The 15,273-nt window shown below is 35.1% G+C and overlaps 2 protein-coding genes across 3 annotated transcripts; both read right to left on the reverse strand.

Moving 5' to 3' along the window:
* Nucleotides 1-783: 783 nt before the first annotated feature.
* LOC106164623 (palmitoyltransferase ZDHHC21) lies at nt 784-8,034 on the reverse strand. Of its 2 annotated transcripts, none has more exons than XM_013542589.2 (8): nt 7,895-8,034; nt 6,784-7,010; nt 5,979-6,077; nt 5,160-5,271; nt 4,856-5,000; nt 4,228-4,344; nt 3,198-3,244; nt 784-2,562 (listed from the first exon to the last, which is right to left on the reverse strand). In XM_013542589.2, exons 1-8 carry the CDS (start codon nt 7,960-7,962, stop codon nt 2,418-2,420), a joined length of 960 nt encoding a protein of 319 aa, XP_013398043.2. In that variant the 5' UTR covers nt 7,963-8,034; the 3' UTR covers nt 784-2,417. The 2 variants fall into 2 exon arrangements, with proteins under 2 accessions (XP_013398043.2, XP_086857653.1); XM_087001527.1 differs by having other exon boundaries at nt 7,871-7,995.
* Nucleotides 8,035-10,067: 2,033 nt separating this feature from the next.
* LOC147764149 (bone morphogenetic protein 2-B-like) lies at nt 10,068-13,997 on the reverse strand. Its single transcript, XM_087005894.1, has 3 exons — nt 13,637-13,997; nt 12,002-12,135; nt 10,068-11,539 (listed from the first exon to the last, which is right to left on the reverse strand). The coding sequence occupies exons 1-3, from the start codon at nt 13,974-13,976 to the stop codon at nt 10,862-10,864; spliced, it is 1,152 nt and encodes a 383-aa protein (XP_086862020.1). The 5' UTR covers nt 13,977-13,997; the 3' UTR covers nt 10,068-10,861.
* Between the last annotated feature and the right edge of the window lie 1,276 nt (nt 13,998-15,273).

Raw genomic sequence — 15,273 nt, forward strand, 5'->3', positions numbered from 1 at the left:
CCGCAGCTGATCCTTTGAGAGACAAACCAGCAAACACAATCAGAGTAATGGAAACAGAATAATCTGCAAGTAGACCTACAAACACCGACACTTCTGCCATAATAACTGAAGACAACCAATTTAGAAATGAATTAACGACGTTGAGTCGAATCTGAAACTTGGAGAATGTAATGTTTCATTTGCTCCAGTATAAAAGGCATTTTGTCCGCCTTTTCATTAGCTTAATACTAGGGATGCATGAGGATAAAATAACCGCCAACTATAGGGTGCGCCCTCGCCAACGGGTCACCCTCTTTTCTGAATTTTTAAATAAAGTAGTACTGAACTTTTCTCTCTTCCCCCTCTCTCTCTCTCTAGGTTGTGAATTTGAAAAAAAATCTAAGAATATAGCTGTAAAACTGTCAAATGGACAGATATATAAAATATAAAACTGTCAGAAAACGTTAAAACTTTTATAAATTGTTTAAACAATATTTCATAGTACATAGTAAAATATCAGCCTCTTAAAGGTCCACTGTCACTACTGAGTAAAATTTTAGGTTTTATAATTAATAATACACCAAATGGAACAGTATTTATATATATATGGTCTATGCCCATTAGTATTACTAACATGAATATATCATTACCAAGGAGTAGAGAAAGGGAAAAGGAGAGAGGAGAACAGAAAAGTTACCAATAAAGAATATGCAAAAGGCAAAAGTTTTTTTGTGGTTTTACCTTGCATATCAATTAAGATTGGGGTCAATACCATCGTCACACCCAAACAATAACAAAATAACCTTATCCCAACTGAATACATCTTTATTAGATGCCTATAGATGGTTTTTCATAACAATCCAAATTGCAATTTATAGTCTTTAAGAGGAAAAGAACAGGCAGATTGTAATTTCTCTGGAAGACATTTTATGCTTCAATATATAATATACAAAAATAAACAACATTTATTTTGAAAAGCTGTCCATTCAGGTGTTAAAAGGCATCCACAAGGCACAACATATCATTTGCTTTCAACCCAATGCAACATATAGGTATATCATGGTCATTGTGCATCCAGATTGCATTAATAAAGAGTTCACTAGTTTACATATCACTATGCACTTAACAGAGATTTTTAAACAGCAATACTTTGTTTCAAAAATATTCTAGGGCATGTGCTTCCCTCATGATGCTATGATTACCCCAATATTTCAAAGCTTCACAACAACATGATCTTTGTTAAAGAGATAATAACTCTTTGTATGAGATCTATATTTCATAATAAGATCATTGTGAATAACTCATAGAAATATAATTTATTCTGTTTTACCACAAAAACAGCAGTTATAGCTATTATTCTGATATCTGAGCTTGTCTTTAGACTACGTGACCTCCATTGATGGCTATACTCTGGTAAAATCTCTTAAGAGATTTTAACAAAAAACCAAACTTTTTAGAAAAAAACCAGGGACTAACTATGAATGTAAAAATGGATTCATTAACCATTGGTAAGTATGGGAAAATTGTTTACTCCAGGAAAATTCATTTTTTGGCGGAAACGAAGAGTTATTATCCCTTTAAACATTATATCAAAACAATTTGTGTCCAAGATCCTGGTATCATACTTGCACTCAAATCAAGACAAATTTGAGTGCAATTCAAGGAAAAAATAACATCTTCAAACAGCAGCTGCAATAGTGCACAGATGGTACTTCATAATGCTTTTCAACAGGTGTTTGTACTGAAGAAAAATATGTATTTTGTTTTGTTTTACATTCTCTTAGTATTACACTTGATAAAAATGCAAACAACCAAAATAACAGACACCCAGTAAGCAAAAAGTACAAAAAAAAAAAAAAATCATAAAAAAGCAGACAAGTAAGATATAAAATAAACTGATGATAAATTAAAATTCAACCTGCAAATTGTCAAGCACTTATCATAATGTAATCAACTGTTATATCAAAATTATTCCCCCCTTTATATCATTTCTGCATCAAAGCTTATTAAAAATCATAACATATTATCAAACATAACTACAAAATGTTAAACAGTACATATACAAGTTACAATTATACCCTGTAATTTAACCCTTATATACTTTTCCAAAAGGATCATTTCTCACTTGGTACACATGAAAAAACTTTCTCTTACCAGAGAGGTTTACTGCAACTGGGCCTTTGTCTGATTACATTCATCTGGGACTGTCATGCTAGTCAAAGGATAGAATCTACCCAAAAGAAAGTTACAGCTCTCTTCAAGCAACCTACACATGGCAATAACTAGTATACTCAATATCACTGCAAAAAAATCCCTTTTTTATTTTTTGCAGTATTTCCCCAACTGCAAATGTCCAGTAATTCTCCAATCAAAACCAATAATATCAAAGATCCATGTATCAGGATAAATTTTACAATTGCCTTTGCACATGCATTGTCTCAAACTGGATTGCCATAGTAATGGTAAGATGTTAGAACTTTTCTCCTCCTGCAGGGAAATGCCCAAAATATTTTGTGTCCAGGTCCACAGAGATCTGTGTAAGCTTCATGACAAGTACGGAATTTCACAGTCAGCGGTCTACTCCTGAAAGAAGGCAGTTTTGTTAAATATTAATTTTAAAAAAACACTTAATTTTTGAAAACACATTTGCCTCATTAGTTTTTTTCAAAAGTGGGGAATTTTAAACCAACAACTTTACTACCAAGCTTTAAATTAATCGTAAAATTAAATCAACATTTTATTTAAATGTTAGGATATCATTTCAATATCATAAAATAAAAACACTTAATAAGTTTCAATCATAGCTTAGATGAAAATGATCAGCATAAAATGTTGCTCTACAGAATGGTAAAATATGCAAAGGTTTTAATCCACTCAATTTTAAATTGAGAATCTACAGCAGTAACATTTCAAAGGTCACTAAATAACAGATCATTTATGTCCTTATTAAACTTATGACAGGTGATGTAACAAAGATAAGACAAAATATTTTTCAATTGAAAAAACAACAACATAAACATACAAGTGAACCTTATCTGGAATAAGACGGGATTTTTGTTTAAACTTGCTCTTATCTTTCCAATATGTTTATGTTGAGGTTGCCAACAAAAACAAATCTTTATTTTACATTATAATCTTCACAATGAAGTTCTTGGAACATTGTATACAGAGAATGTTCAGCATAATCTTTCATTTACTTATTTAAAACATGTACTTACTGATCTTTACCAAATGGATCCCTGAGGTTGTCCAAAGTTGTTCTGTCCTGAAAGAAAATCAAACTAGAGGATCAGAGAGGTGATGCCACCTCAGGGTATTGTACCACCAGCTGTAGTAAGAGCATTCATATGGGAAACAAAAAAAAAAAAAAAAAGGCTACCACCTCCAGTGTTGTGCTTAACAAGCTCTTCAAAATGCAATAAACAAGAGTTCTAAACTTTTATGTAAAAAATTACAATTCATAACAAAATTGTGGGAAAAAGTAAAAGGTTAAATCCAAGGTTGTAGTGAGATTGTGAATTTAGGACTTGTAACCTCTTGCTATATAATATGAGAGCTTAGATCTGTGTATTTCCTGAAAAATCCCATTTTTAGAAAATTTTGGCCTGTTTGACCTTGAAATAAAGATCAAAGGTCAAATACAAGGGCATATTTGGAATCTCCACGTATGACATTCGGTCAGCCTTCTGTGGTTCCTTTCCTAAAATTCCTTTGGTTTCGGAGATATTTAACATAAAATTTTGAAAATTGTGCATGGTGACGACACCTAGACCAGTGCACCGACAGAGCCCATAATTTACTTGGATTGGGATGAAATTTTTTGTGACCTAAATCCAAGGGATGAGTACACAAGCCCTTGTAGTCCAGGAGGAGCAGTAATGGTGACATGGAGGGGGGGAGAGCCTATGCTGGTGGTACAATAAAAACCATTAACTAAGAAGTGATGTTCCAACTTAACAACTGACTTTAAGATATTCATTGTTCACAACATTAATTTTCTTAATTTTCAAGAGAAGTCAATTCATGTCTGTGCTATTGGGCTGATTTCAAAATGTCGATTGAGTAGGCTATACACATCTGATTATGCTACGCATACACACATATACAAACACACAATTTATTTCTTACAACAAAAAAGTTTCTTCATTTAATATGCAAATAAGCACCTCCTTTTCATGCAGGGTTTTAACTGCCAAATACATACACACAGAGTCAATGATAATGTGATATAATGATAGCTTCTCTTACCATAATAAGATTAAAATGTTGTCCTGACACCATTAACAGCATGCTAAAGGCCATCAGAAAGGATAAGAAGGTAGAAAAGTAGAGTAAGGCCTGCTGATGCCGCATGTAATAAACAGACTGAAAAAAACAAAGTCAATACATTAAAAAACAACAACTGAATATATAAAACAGCATCAGTTAGCATGATGTAGCTAACTTGTTTACCATGAGCATTTGCAAGTGGACTAAAGTACTGCAATGACCATACAGGCACTAAAGTTAACATTATACAGCTATTTTGCATTAAAAAAAGTTGATCTGAACTAGCATTCTGTTTTGCTGATTCCTCCCTGTCAAAACACAGGCAGGACTTCCAGTGCAAAACACAGGCAGGAGTTCCAGTGAAATGCCCGTGAAAATGTTTACTCTCTCTATCTCTCTCTCTTTCTCTTTTTTTTAAAGATATATCTTCATTTAAAGTTGGTTACATTCAAATCAAGTAAACAAAATATGTACATGGTCTACAAGCAACCAACACAAACCAGTTCCATTGTTTATCAATGAGACAGCATGAATAAAGGCTTGGGGTCACTGATGTGAATGAATGAACTATATTAACTTGACGCTGGCTGTAGCTGCTTCACCATACCTTATCACATATTGTCGCAGGGCATTTAGGCCACAAGTACCAGTGCACCATACACATCACAAAGGCAATAAGGCTCATTAGAAAGGCATAGGTACACAGCTGCATGAAATGGAAATGGTTGGCTTCACCAACACAATTGTTGATCCTAGAAATAATACACAAAAATATTCAAATATTCCTCACAGTTATATGTAATAAAGCACATAATTTGCCAGTTTCACATTATCGATGTTCATGCATTCATTCTTACAACAGATGTATGGTTATTTAATTATGTTTCCTCGCATTGCTGCCATAATCTCACCAAGGACAGTGATGGTCCATTTTCATGACACACTGCTGACATCGTCTACAGTGGTGCGCTCTGGTGGGCCGCTGCTGTTTGCACTTCTGGCAAAATGTCCACTGATCTGCATCTAAAAATAAATAACAATAACAAATCTAATTTTCAAAAGTGAACCCTCAAACAAACAGCATCGAGTATAATATATCAAATCAAATCATACTAAGTGCAAATATTGTACTCATTAAGTTTTCCTGTCACATCAGTGACATTTACAGCTGAATCTTTAAGTTACATTGGATTCTTAAAAAATAAAATAAATAAAAAGTATTGTTTCATTTCTTTTTGACACACCCTGCCCTTATATGCCAAACAGAAATATCAAAAGATAAGATTATTTTCCTTAAGTACAGGAAAAAAATCAAATACACAGATAGTTATTTATATAAACATAAGTGTTATCTAATTGTCCTGTTCTCATTTTATTTTCTAAAGCATTCATAAATAACAAAAACAGACACATAAGGGCAAACAAACATTCATGCACAAAAAACAGACAGACAGACAGACAGACAGACAGACAGGGAGGGAAGTAGTGCTGTATCTACCAGAGGTCAGGAGGGTGAGGATGTGATTACTGTGAAAAAATCTTCATTGGACATAAACATGCACACAGCTAAAGAAAACTGGGAGAAATATCTATGAATGTTTAGCAAAAAAAAAAAAATTCTGTGGCCCTGGTAAGGGTAGGGAAGAAGAAAGAATATTGAGAGATAAGTGCACAAACTCACTCACATACAAGGCACATGCTACGTAGGAAAAATTATTGCTATCTATTACCAGTCACTGGAGGCTGCTCAACTAATGGTACCCTCCCTGGGTTGGTGGTAGCTGCTTTGAACAAGCTGCATATAGTCATAACACTGCAAAAGGCATATACTAGAAAGAAAATATAGAATATGTTTATTATAAAATTGAAAACAAGTTCATATGATTTTTATAACAAATGAATGTTTCAATCAACATTATAAATAAAATAAACCACATATATAATTAATATGAAAATATTATACAATATTTTATAGAATGTATTATAAAGTGTGTGAGAATGTATATGTACATAAAAGTCTTTTACCTTTTTAAAGTCTACAAAAATATCTTTTTGCACTATTCTATTTGTTCCCCTCATCTCAGTGTCATAAACAGACTTAATTTGAGTGCTACAAGTACTTTATACTCTAGTACTCCTGGGGGATGCCAGTCTTGTGGAAGTTGGATACACATCTTCAGAAACGATCCCAAAACTTATTCCATTCTTATTTAACAGATCTACAATTTGTCCCCATTTGGTTGAGGTCAAACAGTTGTACCCCTTGATACATTTTAATTTCAACATATGGATGTCACAAGTAACAGAGATAAGATGGCTCCAGATTACAGTAAGAATAGACTTTAGGTTGCTTGCCAATATTGATGTCGGGGATCATGAGGAGTAGACTAAAAATGCTGATTCATACATTTTCTGTAACTTTGATTGAAAACATTTTTACATATTTGAACCACAAACTACATTCTTTTTACAATGCCTTCCTTTGAAGGACCTGAACCTAACCTTGCAAATACTGGCTCCAGAGTTCATACTTACAAGCTATGGCAACAACATTAAGGAGTCCTTGTTGGTACCTTGGGTAAATAATTAAGAAGCTCATACTCCAGACCCCATATATCCAGTAGAGAACAATAAAGCTCAGGCATGCTATACCCCTTTGATCTCTAACAAAATGAAGTCTTCCAAAAACTGGACATCGATGGACAGTGACATTGGATGACACCTCACCCATTGTCTTATCACCACTTTCTTCCATAACCCATCTGAAAAAAAAAAAAAAAAAAGATTGATGCATACAGTAAAAACATATGATATATAACAGACCTTTACTTTGCTGATTACTTTGGTACTTATCCAGCATGCCCTCCAATCTTTTACATGTATGTGTGATTTCCAATGCTTTTCTAAAATTCTGTTATGTATAGTGGCTTTGATCATTGGCTTTGCATAAGTAATAAAATATTTGGTACTTATGGAGTATCCCACCTCCCACCTTGCAACTCTCTAACTTTTTAAACTTTTTTTTAGCATTAAAATGCTAAGCAAAATTAAAAGACTTTGATCAACATCCCTGCTGTTCAAATAAATATGTTTAGAATTTTACTAACGTATTTTATATTTATATTATACATTTTATATTAAGTTGTCAAGTTCTCTGCCCAATGGATTACTGCAAATTGTCCCTCCAGCAATTAATCGGCTCTCATAATATTTGGAAGACACACAGTTTCAAAAACAAAACATCTTAAATTTAGTAAATGAATGACCAAACTAATTAATTTGATGAGCACAGACATTGTCTTAAGTCATCACACAAAGAAAAGATATTGAACATGACATGTGTAATGTGTGTGTGTGTGTGTGTGTGTGGGGGGGGGGGGGGGGTCTGCAAAAAATCAGTCAGTAAAACGCAAAAACTAATTTATGTGAATAGCGGGGCATTGATCAAATATATCAATAATACATCGAACATCAAGACTAACATGCATGACTTTTGGGGGCATACTGCTCCTGTACCGGTGGTACCATACAAATGTACAATGGGTACCTAGCCCAGGTAACTTAGGTGACTTTATAGGCATTAGATCTTCTTATTTAGAAAGTTGGGTGATATGGTACATACCCCTGTTATATGACAGTTACTTACGCGGAGTGCAAACGAGAAAAATAGTCCTCAGTAACGCGTTTGTAATTATTGGGTGTTTCCTGAGCCATCGTCGTCAGGAGGCTGCCATTTTGGTTATTAATAAAACATGGAATGCGACGACGCAACTAACGCAATCTGGTTTTACAATTGGCTACATGTATGTTTGACTGTCTCTCCGTGATTTCAAGCTTGTGAATACAATGCCTTCGTCCGCAAACCTGATTTAATTTTTTAGTCGCCCTTTATTTTATTTATTCATCTTACATCCGAAATAGAGTCAATTTTTATATTGTCTCGTTTAAAACAATGATTATTATTTTTTAAATGAAAAGTCCTAGTAGGCCTACGTAGGCTAGGTAGCCTATAATTTAAAATCATGCAGAAGATCCTACATACTACGGTGCATTAGTTTGAAAAATTTTATTTTCTTAAAGAAAACTTGATGATACCCGACATTGCAAGAGACTTTAAAAATAGACAGATAAAGGGTAATGCTCAAGCGAGTTGTGAGTTACCAGACTCACCTGGAGTCTGCCACAAATATAGGCCTATCGACCTTTTGATCCTTTTTCTTATTACCTCCGCCAAGGAGGTTATGTTTTCATCCCTGTTTGTTTGTTTGCTTGTATGTTTGTTTGTTTGTCTGTCTGTCTGACATCAACATAACTCAAAAAGTTATGGACCGATTTTGATGAAATTTTCAGGAACTGTCAGAAGTGGGCCAAAGAACATGATTAGTTTTTGGTGGTGATCTGGATCAATAATCAATCAATAATCAATAATAAAAAAATCGAAAATTTAGGGGTGAAACGGCATTGGATGGAGTCTGATGGAGACTTTGCTGCCTTGGCGGAGGTCTGGGCTCTCTGAGTGCTTTTCTAGTTTCGAAAGGGGTCACTCTTGGTTTCAAAAGTTAAGAATATTTGTTAACCGTTTGATAATTATTTCAAGGATTGTGAAGAAACATTTAAATAGCAAAACATTACATCAGTTTATTTTCATTATAAACATTTTGATCTAAAGAAATGACATCCGTAAAAGAAAAAAAACACTGAAAAAAAGACTAATTAACATTTTTGTTGATTGGATCTGAAATACGCCTCTAAGGAGAAATATTTAATGTCTGATATTTTCCATATCTGCAAATACCAAGAAAACCTTGGTAACTGAAAAATCTTGAAACTAACAATGACAACCCAGCCCTCCCCCGGCAATTTCCAAAATATAAAGGTTTTTACTTTTGGGTGATTGGGATTTAAAAAAAAAAAAAATTTTGAAAATGTTTTAATGTTTTATCAGATTTTAATCACTTGTTTCATGGTTTTTAAATTACTAAGGTACTATTGGCCCCCTAAACAGGGACATATTAATACGAGTACGTAACTAATTTTATATAGACCTACATTCGGCCTCATATTGTTAGTTAATGTTCCTACTTTTTTCATCAAAATAGAAAATCGCCAAAATGTTTGCATCCTCAATTCGTCTCTCTCTCTCTCTCTCTCTCTCTCTCTCTCTCACTTTTACCATTATTTTAAAACTTGTTGCACTCGTCACGATTCGTTGACCTGGCGTGTCATTTCTTCTTCGATAATAATTAAGACTTTTTGGTGTTGACAAAAAAAATGTCTGTTTTGTGAGCCCTAGGTACCGTGTCCTGACGCCTCCTCTCCTCATACATACCGTTCAACATTTCGTGCGAGCTACTGAAAACCGAAGCGTTTGTGATGCATTCGAAAAGGCGTAGACACATACTGGATTATTTGTGCGTATTATTATTATTATTATTAATTTTTTAACGTAGGGGAAAGGGATTTTAATTGAGGTCCACCGTGTAAAATTTTTTTCAACCCAGGTTAATTCGGACGAGACTAAAACCGGGGTTCCTATTTTCATGGCTGAACTGAATCTTATCGTCCGGTGTTTTGATGATTAATTATCTTTAAACACAACAAAACTTAATTTTGAATTACAGAAAACTTGCGCGCAGAATGTTGATGTGATTGTTTTTGCATCGCTGTTTCTCAGTTGTTCTCGTTTTTCTTTAATAAAATCAAACTTCTTTTGTGTGTCTCTCTCTCTCTCCAAACATATATATTATACTTCTGATCGTGTGTGTCTCTCTTCCCAAACATATATATTTTACTTCCGATCGTGTAAAACAAAAAAAGATATTTTGATTTTGAAATAACCATTTACTTTCAAAGCAATATCTATTCTATAATACGAAGAGCACAAAATGGTTTCTTCACTCAAGACCAATCGTATACATTATAAATATTATATTAATAACATTTGTTCAAATATGCTACCAATATATTGCTGTCTAAGAAAAGCATTGTCCATGTTAAGATTGTAATACAGGAGGTAGTAGCAGTTACACACACTGGACAATAGAAGTGTCACCCCATGAATCAGAGTAGGCCTAATCAAAGTTATAATGCCTGGTCTACTTATAATGTGACTAATGAGTATAAAACTGCTGTACCATGGAATTATATCGTTGGTCTTTTTGGGAAATTTGATGTTAATAAAATGATACCAGGAGCATATCATTCCGCAGTCATTTATCTCCCCTAAAGTATTGGTTCAGTAGGGGTAACACTTCTATTGTTCAGTGTGTGTATGTCCCTGTGACTAAAGAAATATAGTGGTTGTATAGATGGTCTTTTATAAATTTTACCATTGCAAAATACAATAACATAATCCCCGTTACAGCTATAAGAAGAAAAAATACAGGAAATTTGCCTAACTCCAGATCTAACAAATGTTTTGATATTATGCTAAATAAAGTTTTTGCTACTATTGTTATGTACACGATTTGCATAAAGACAGAGTCCTTTTTCGTCGCCGTGCGTCATTCAACTTACATAATCAAAGAATACCTCCTGTCAGTTAGTTTGCTTTCAACGCCCTAAAGAAGGGCGGGCATTCTGTATAATTGTGATTTTACAAAGGAATCGGTGCTTAACGACAGCCACAACCAGTGGCTATCATACGAGGAAATGATAAAATCACCACATTGCCATCTTCATCGAAGTGCATCAATCCGTGTTGCTTATAAGTAATAGGGACGCAGTGAGCGACTGGGATGTGCTTTTGCCTATGCAGGATGCGATACAGGCTTTGGACAAGCCCGTGGTTGGTAATATTCGTGTCGCCGAATTTCAAAGGTCGTGGACAAGAACCGGCGCAGTAATTTGGTGAAAACCCAGAGGGAGCTATGATCCAATCCCATCCTAATTCAGCAAACTTGATGTCCCAGGAATGCAGCTTACAGGCAAGGTCTGCGTCCCTTCTCTGAAGACGTAGAGCTGGTGGAGGTGTCTCGCGAAGTCGCTGGAGAGCCACTGAATAAAGCTGATCAACTGAGGTCGAGAAAAAAACCAAAAGCGGCGAATATTTGGGATGGTCATTTTTCAGATGATACATCCGACGCAAGAGGCTTTGCTTTCTCAAGGGTTCTCGCATTAGTGGCGTGATCTTGATGCGGAAACCATGTTTCGATCTTGATCTGTCAGCCCAACCAAGAACGATGTTTGTCACGTTGAAGGTATGGAAACCGTCCTTCAAAACATCGTTAGGTCGAACGAGCCGGTAAGCCACTGGTCCTTTAGCAGCGATGTCGGCATCCTCGATGGTGACCTAACGATAGAAATTAAATACTGAAATATTCCGTCTTATCAGTTAGAGCTTTGAAAAATAAATAAATTTCGCTATAACTTCGACAAAAAAACGCCAATAATTCATGGAAACAATGGTAACTGAGTATGACAATGGTTAATCAAATGACACATGCATTTCAATAAGTGCAAATACGTATCTACAAGAATTGGTATCTACATGTATTACGGGGGTTCCGGGATATCAAGAAAGGGATTTTTATCCCGGACCCTGCCCGGACCCTTTTCCCCGACTATGATCTATTCAAATTCATTCTGACAGATACTGTAAATTACTGTAAAATATTGTAAATCATATAGCTTCTTCGTACTTTTCGCATATCCAGACCAAAAAGAGTTAAGCAAAAGCTAGGAATATTAACTTATTGGATTAAAAAATTAACAGAAATACGTGGCCCCGTCAGTTTGATGTCAGATAACGTACATTAAACGGAGCTCCCAACTCCATGAAGTGCAGGATCGACAACGCCTTATGGTGGACTACAAGCTGTACCTGGCGAATTTCATCCAGGTGAGGGATGTTGATTACTTTGAAATCAATAATCTCTGGATGTCTACCTGGAATAGTAAAAATCGAGGATCAAATATGGTTTACTGGCAGTATGAAATGACAATTACCTTGAAAAAGTCTTTTACTATAAATATAGCAGTTTTTACAACGGATAAAATACAGGCGTATTTGCGATTCGGCCATCAATTTGTTTGAATGTCCAACATAACTAAACCACAGTATACAATATATGCGATAGTAGAATAATTTTATGCGTGTGTTACTACAAATTCCCACATAACACGAGCAGTGCTGTGTATGAAATTAAGTTTACAGAGTTTACACAATTAAAGGGATGACAAGTCTTTATTAGGGCGGGAAAAGTGCCATTTTTCTGGGGTAGACGACGATTTTCCATGGTTAATAGGTCTGTTCCGACATTCAAAGTCAGTCGATTTTTTAACCGTGTTTTTGTAATAATCTCTGAAAGAGACTAAATTTCAGGTCCAGTAATAGTTTAACAGATTATTGAGGAGGGTAGCCATCTACATATGAATGTCCACGTGGTTCGATGGCAAGCACAGATTTCTGAATAATTGCGACAGCCGCTGTTTTGGTGGTAAAATGGAATTTATTACATTTCAATGTGAGAATATTTGAGAGCTGTGTACTATCAACTCTTCTCTATGGTTCAGAATGCTGGCGCATAACAGAAGAAGACCTAAGGAAGCTATCTTTCTTTTACACCTCAAGCCTCAGAATTTTTTAAAAATATTCTGGTCAAGATCTATATCAAATGACGATCTGTTAAAGCAAACCAACCAGAGAAACATAGGTGAAGTCATCAGGACAAGAAGATGGAAATGGATTGGTCATGAGCTGAGAAAAGACCCAAAGTCCACCACAAAAGTATCCATGTACTGGACACCAGAGGGACACAGAAAAAGAGGCAGACCTAAGACCACACGGGGAAGGACTGTCGAAGCAGAGGTAAAACAATTGGGAGAAAGTTGGGGGACAATCCTGGCTAGAGACAGAGAGGACCTCTGTTGATGCCCTAGACGCCTGACGGCGTAAAAGGAGATAGTTTATAGTATTTATGTGTAATTTTTGTGGTATTTTGAATGTCATGTATAGAGTAGTTATACATTTAATGAAATATTTTTACTTAACATACTACTTTTTGACTACCGCATAACATTGCTCGTATGGATGAAAGTCTGCAAAACGAACACTAGTACTGAAACTCTGGATTAGTCTGACTAATGTGTATTTATGGTGTGTTACATGTACAACTACCCTTTTTTAGTTGAATTTACTAAGATCTGTCTATCATGAAGTATACGAAAACATGGTGAAATATGCTAACAGCTTTTAGTTATTATACATTGTAGTATCACATTAAAAATATTGCTGTTTTTAAGCTTCTGAAGGTTGTTATTTCGCCAACTTAAAATTTGACCACATGCCCAATTTTTTTAAACTGAAGAATAAGTAATGTTATAAATTTTTACCGTTTAAGTTGCAAAGATATCAATTTAATACAATCTAGTATCTTTTTAAGCTCACCTTCACGTCCACCTGAAGATCTGATTCCCTGGATACGTGTCGCAGTAGGCCGATTTGAACTAGATACACTTTGGGGTTCGAAGGCCGCACCATTTGTCATCTCCTTATACAGTTTCCACATATACTTGTTCACAACCTTGTTACTTTTGCCGTTTACCCTAGGAGGTATCTGACGATCAAAGAAGTGGAGAAATCTATCCCGAACATAGTTGTTATTTTGAAACGATGTCTTTTCTGGAAAGACGCTGGCCAATTGACCGCTTGGGGTTGTTTCAGCCGATGCCTGACAAGCGGCGAAACAAATTATTAGAAGACTGAAAGATACGATCGCCACAGACATTGCGAATTGAAAGATAACTGTGAACTCAAAGAAAACGCAAACCTATATATATATACTGTTTATAAAAGGGTCTGATTGGTTTTTAGTGACCCAATTGGCCATAAGCCAATGAAAATGGAATTGAAATTCGAATACACGTGTTTGTATATATTTGTACTTGTGATAAGTCCAGCTGTGTAAACGACGAAGATAGCACAAATAAAGTTTTTAAAGCTATTACTGGACTTGAAATTAGTTCTCAATCAGTCTGAGCCTTGGTGACGTATTCGCCTAAAAGTTCCAGCACGTCTTTGAGACTTCTATCTACAGAATTAAAAAATGGGGAAATATCGTAAGCCACGGGGTTTCATTCAGTATATAACGGGTACATGTATATTTCATAATGATTAAATATAATATTTTGTATACTTTGCAAGTATCGTTGAACATCAATTGATTCATTATTTTCATAAACCTTGGACGGGTTGTATTCAAACAGCACGTCCCACGAGACTTCATTTTACAGACGACTCTATTTCAGGAATGAATGAGTAGAAGGTAATCAAACTACGTTTAACTTATATGCGATCGCGTTAGTAGTAGTTTGTAGTTTGTAGTATTGAATAAATCAGATTTGCTGGAATTTCCTTTTTCAGGACAGGTTGTTCCTTTTTTGAGGGAGGTAAATAATTGTGAAAGTCACAAGGACAAGGTTACATTCCTCCCCCGGATGATTATCGACCCGCAATAATACTACCCGAATGATCATCCCCACTTGGTAAAAATGCGACATATAAAACACAATTCTTAATCTCAAAATCTTACCAGATCCTGATAGTGATATTTATTACATGTATTATTATTATTATTCATAAACCGATGCGAAGGCGTTTCGGTTTGGTATCGGTATTGGGTGCGTTTTACATCAAGACGGTATGAAAAATGTTTAAAAAACACAAGCATTTTCATTAAAGACGTTATACCACCGTTTCCCAAAGACGTCCGTCTCTGTTACCAAGACCAGTGGTTGACTGGATTGTAATACATGGAGACTCACGTCTAAATACAGTCTACCTTAAATTGCTGAGTATGGATGATGTTGAGGTACATGTACATGTGCATGTTATATCCAGAACCAGCAACATTTTCTTTGATCAGGCCATTTGAATTTCTTTGTATAAATGTTCTCACAGAGTTAACATCTAATTGCGTCTTAAATGCTGATAAGTACGCATACTTAAAAAACTGTTAATTCAGCCAACTTAAATGTTGTAAACACTGAGGAATATTATTTTGCTATAAACAGTTTGCAAATTTT

This window comes from Lingula anatina, chromosome 1, assembly GCF_051362555.1.
Source record: "Lingula anatina isolate TDL-2025a chromosome 1, LinAna3.0, whole genome shotgun sequence".
NCBI classification, from domain to species: domain Eukaryota; kingdom Metazoa; phylum Brachiopoda; class Lingulata; order Lingulida; family Lingulidae; genus Lingula; species Lingula anatina.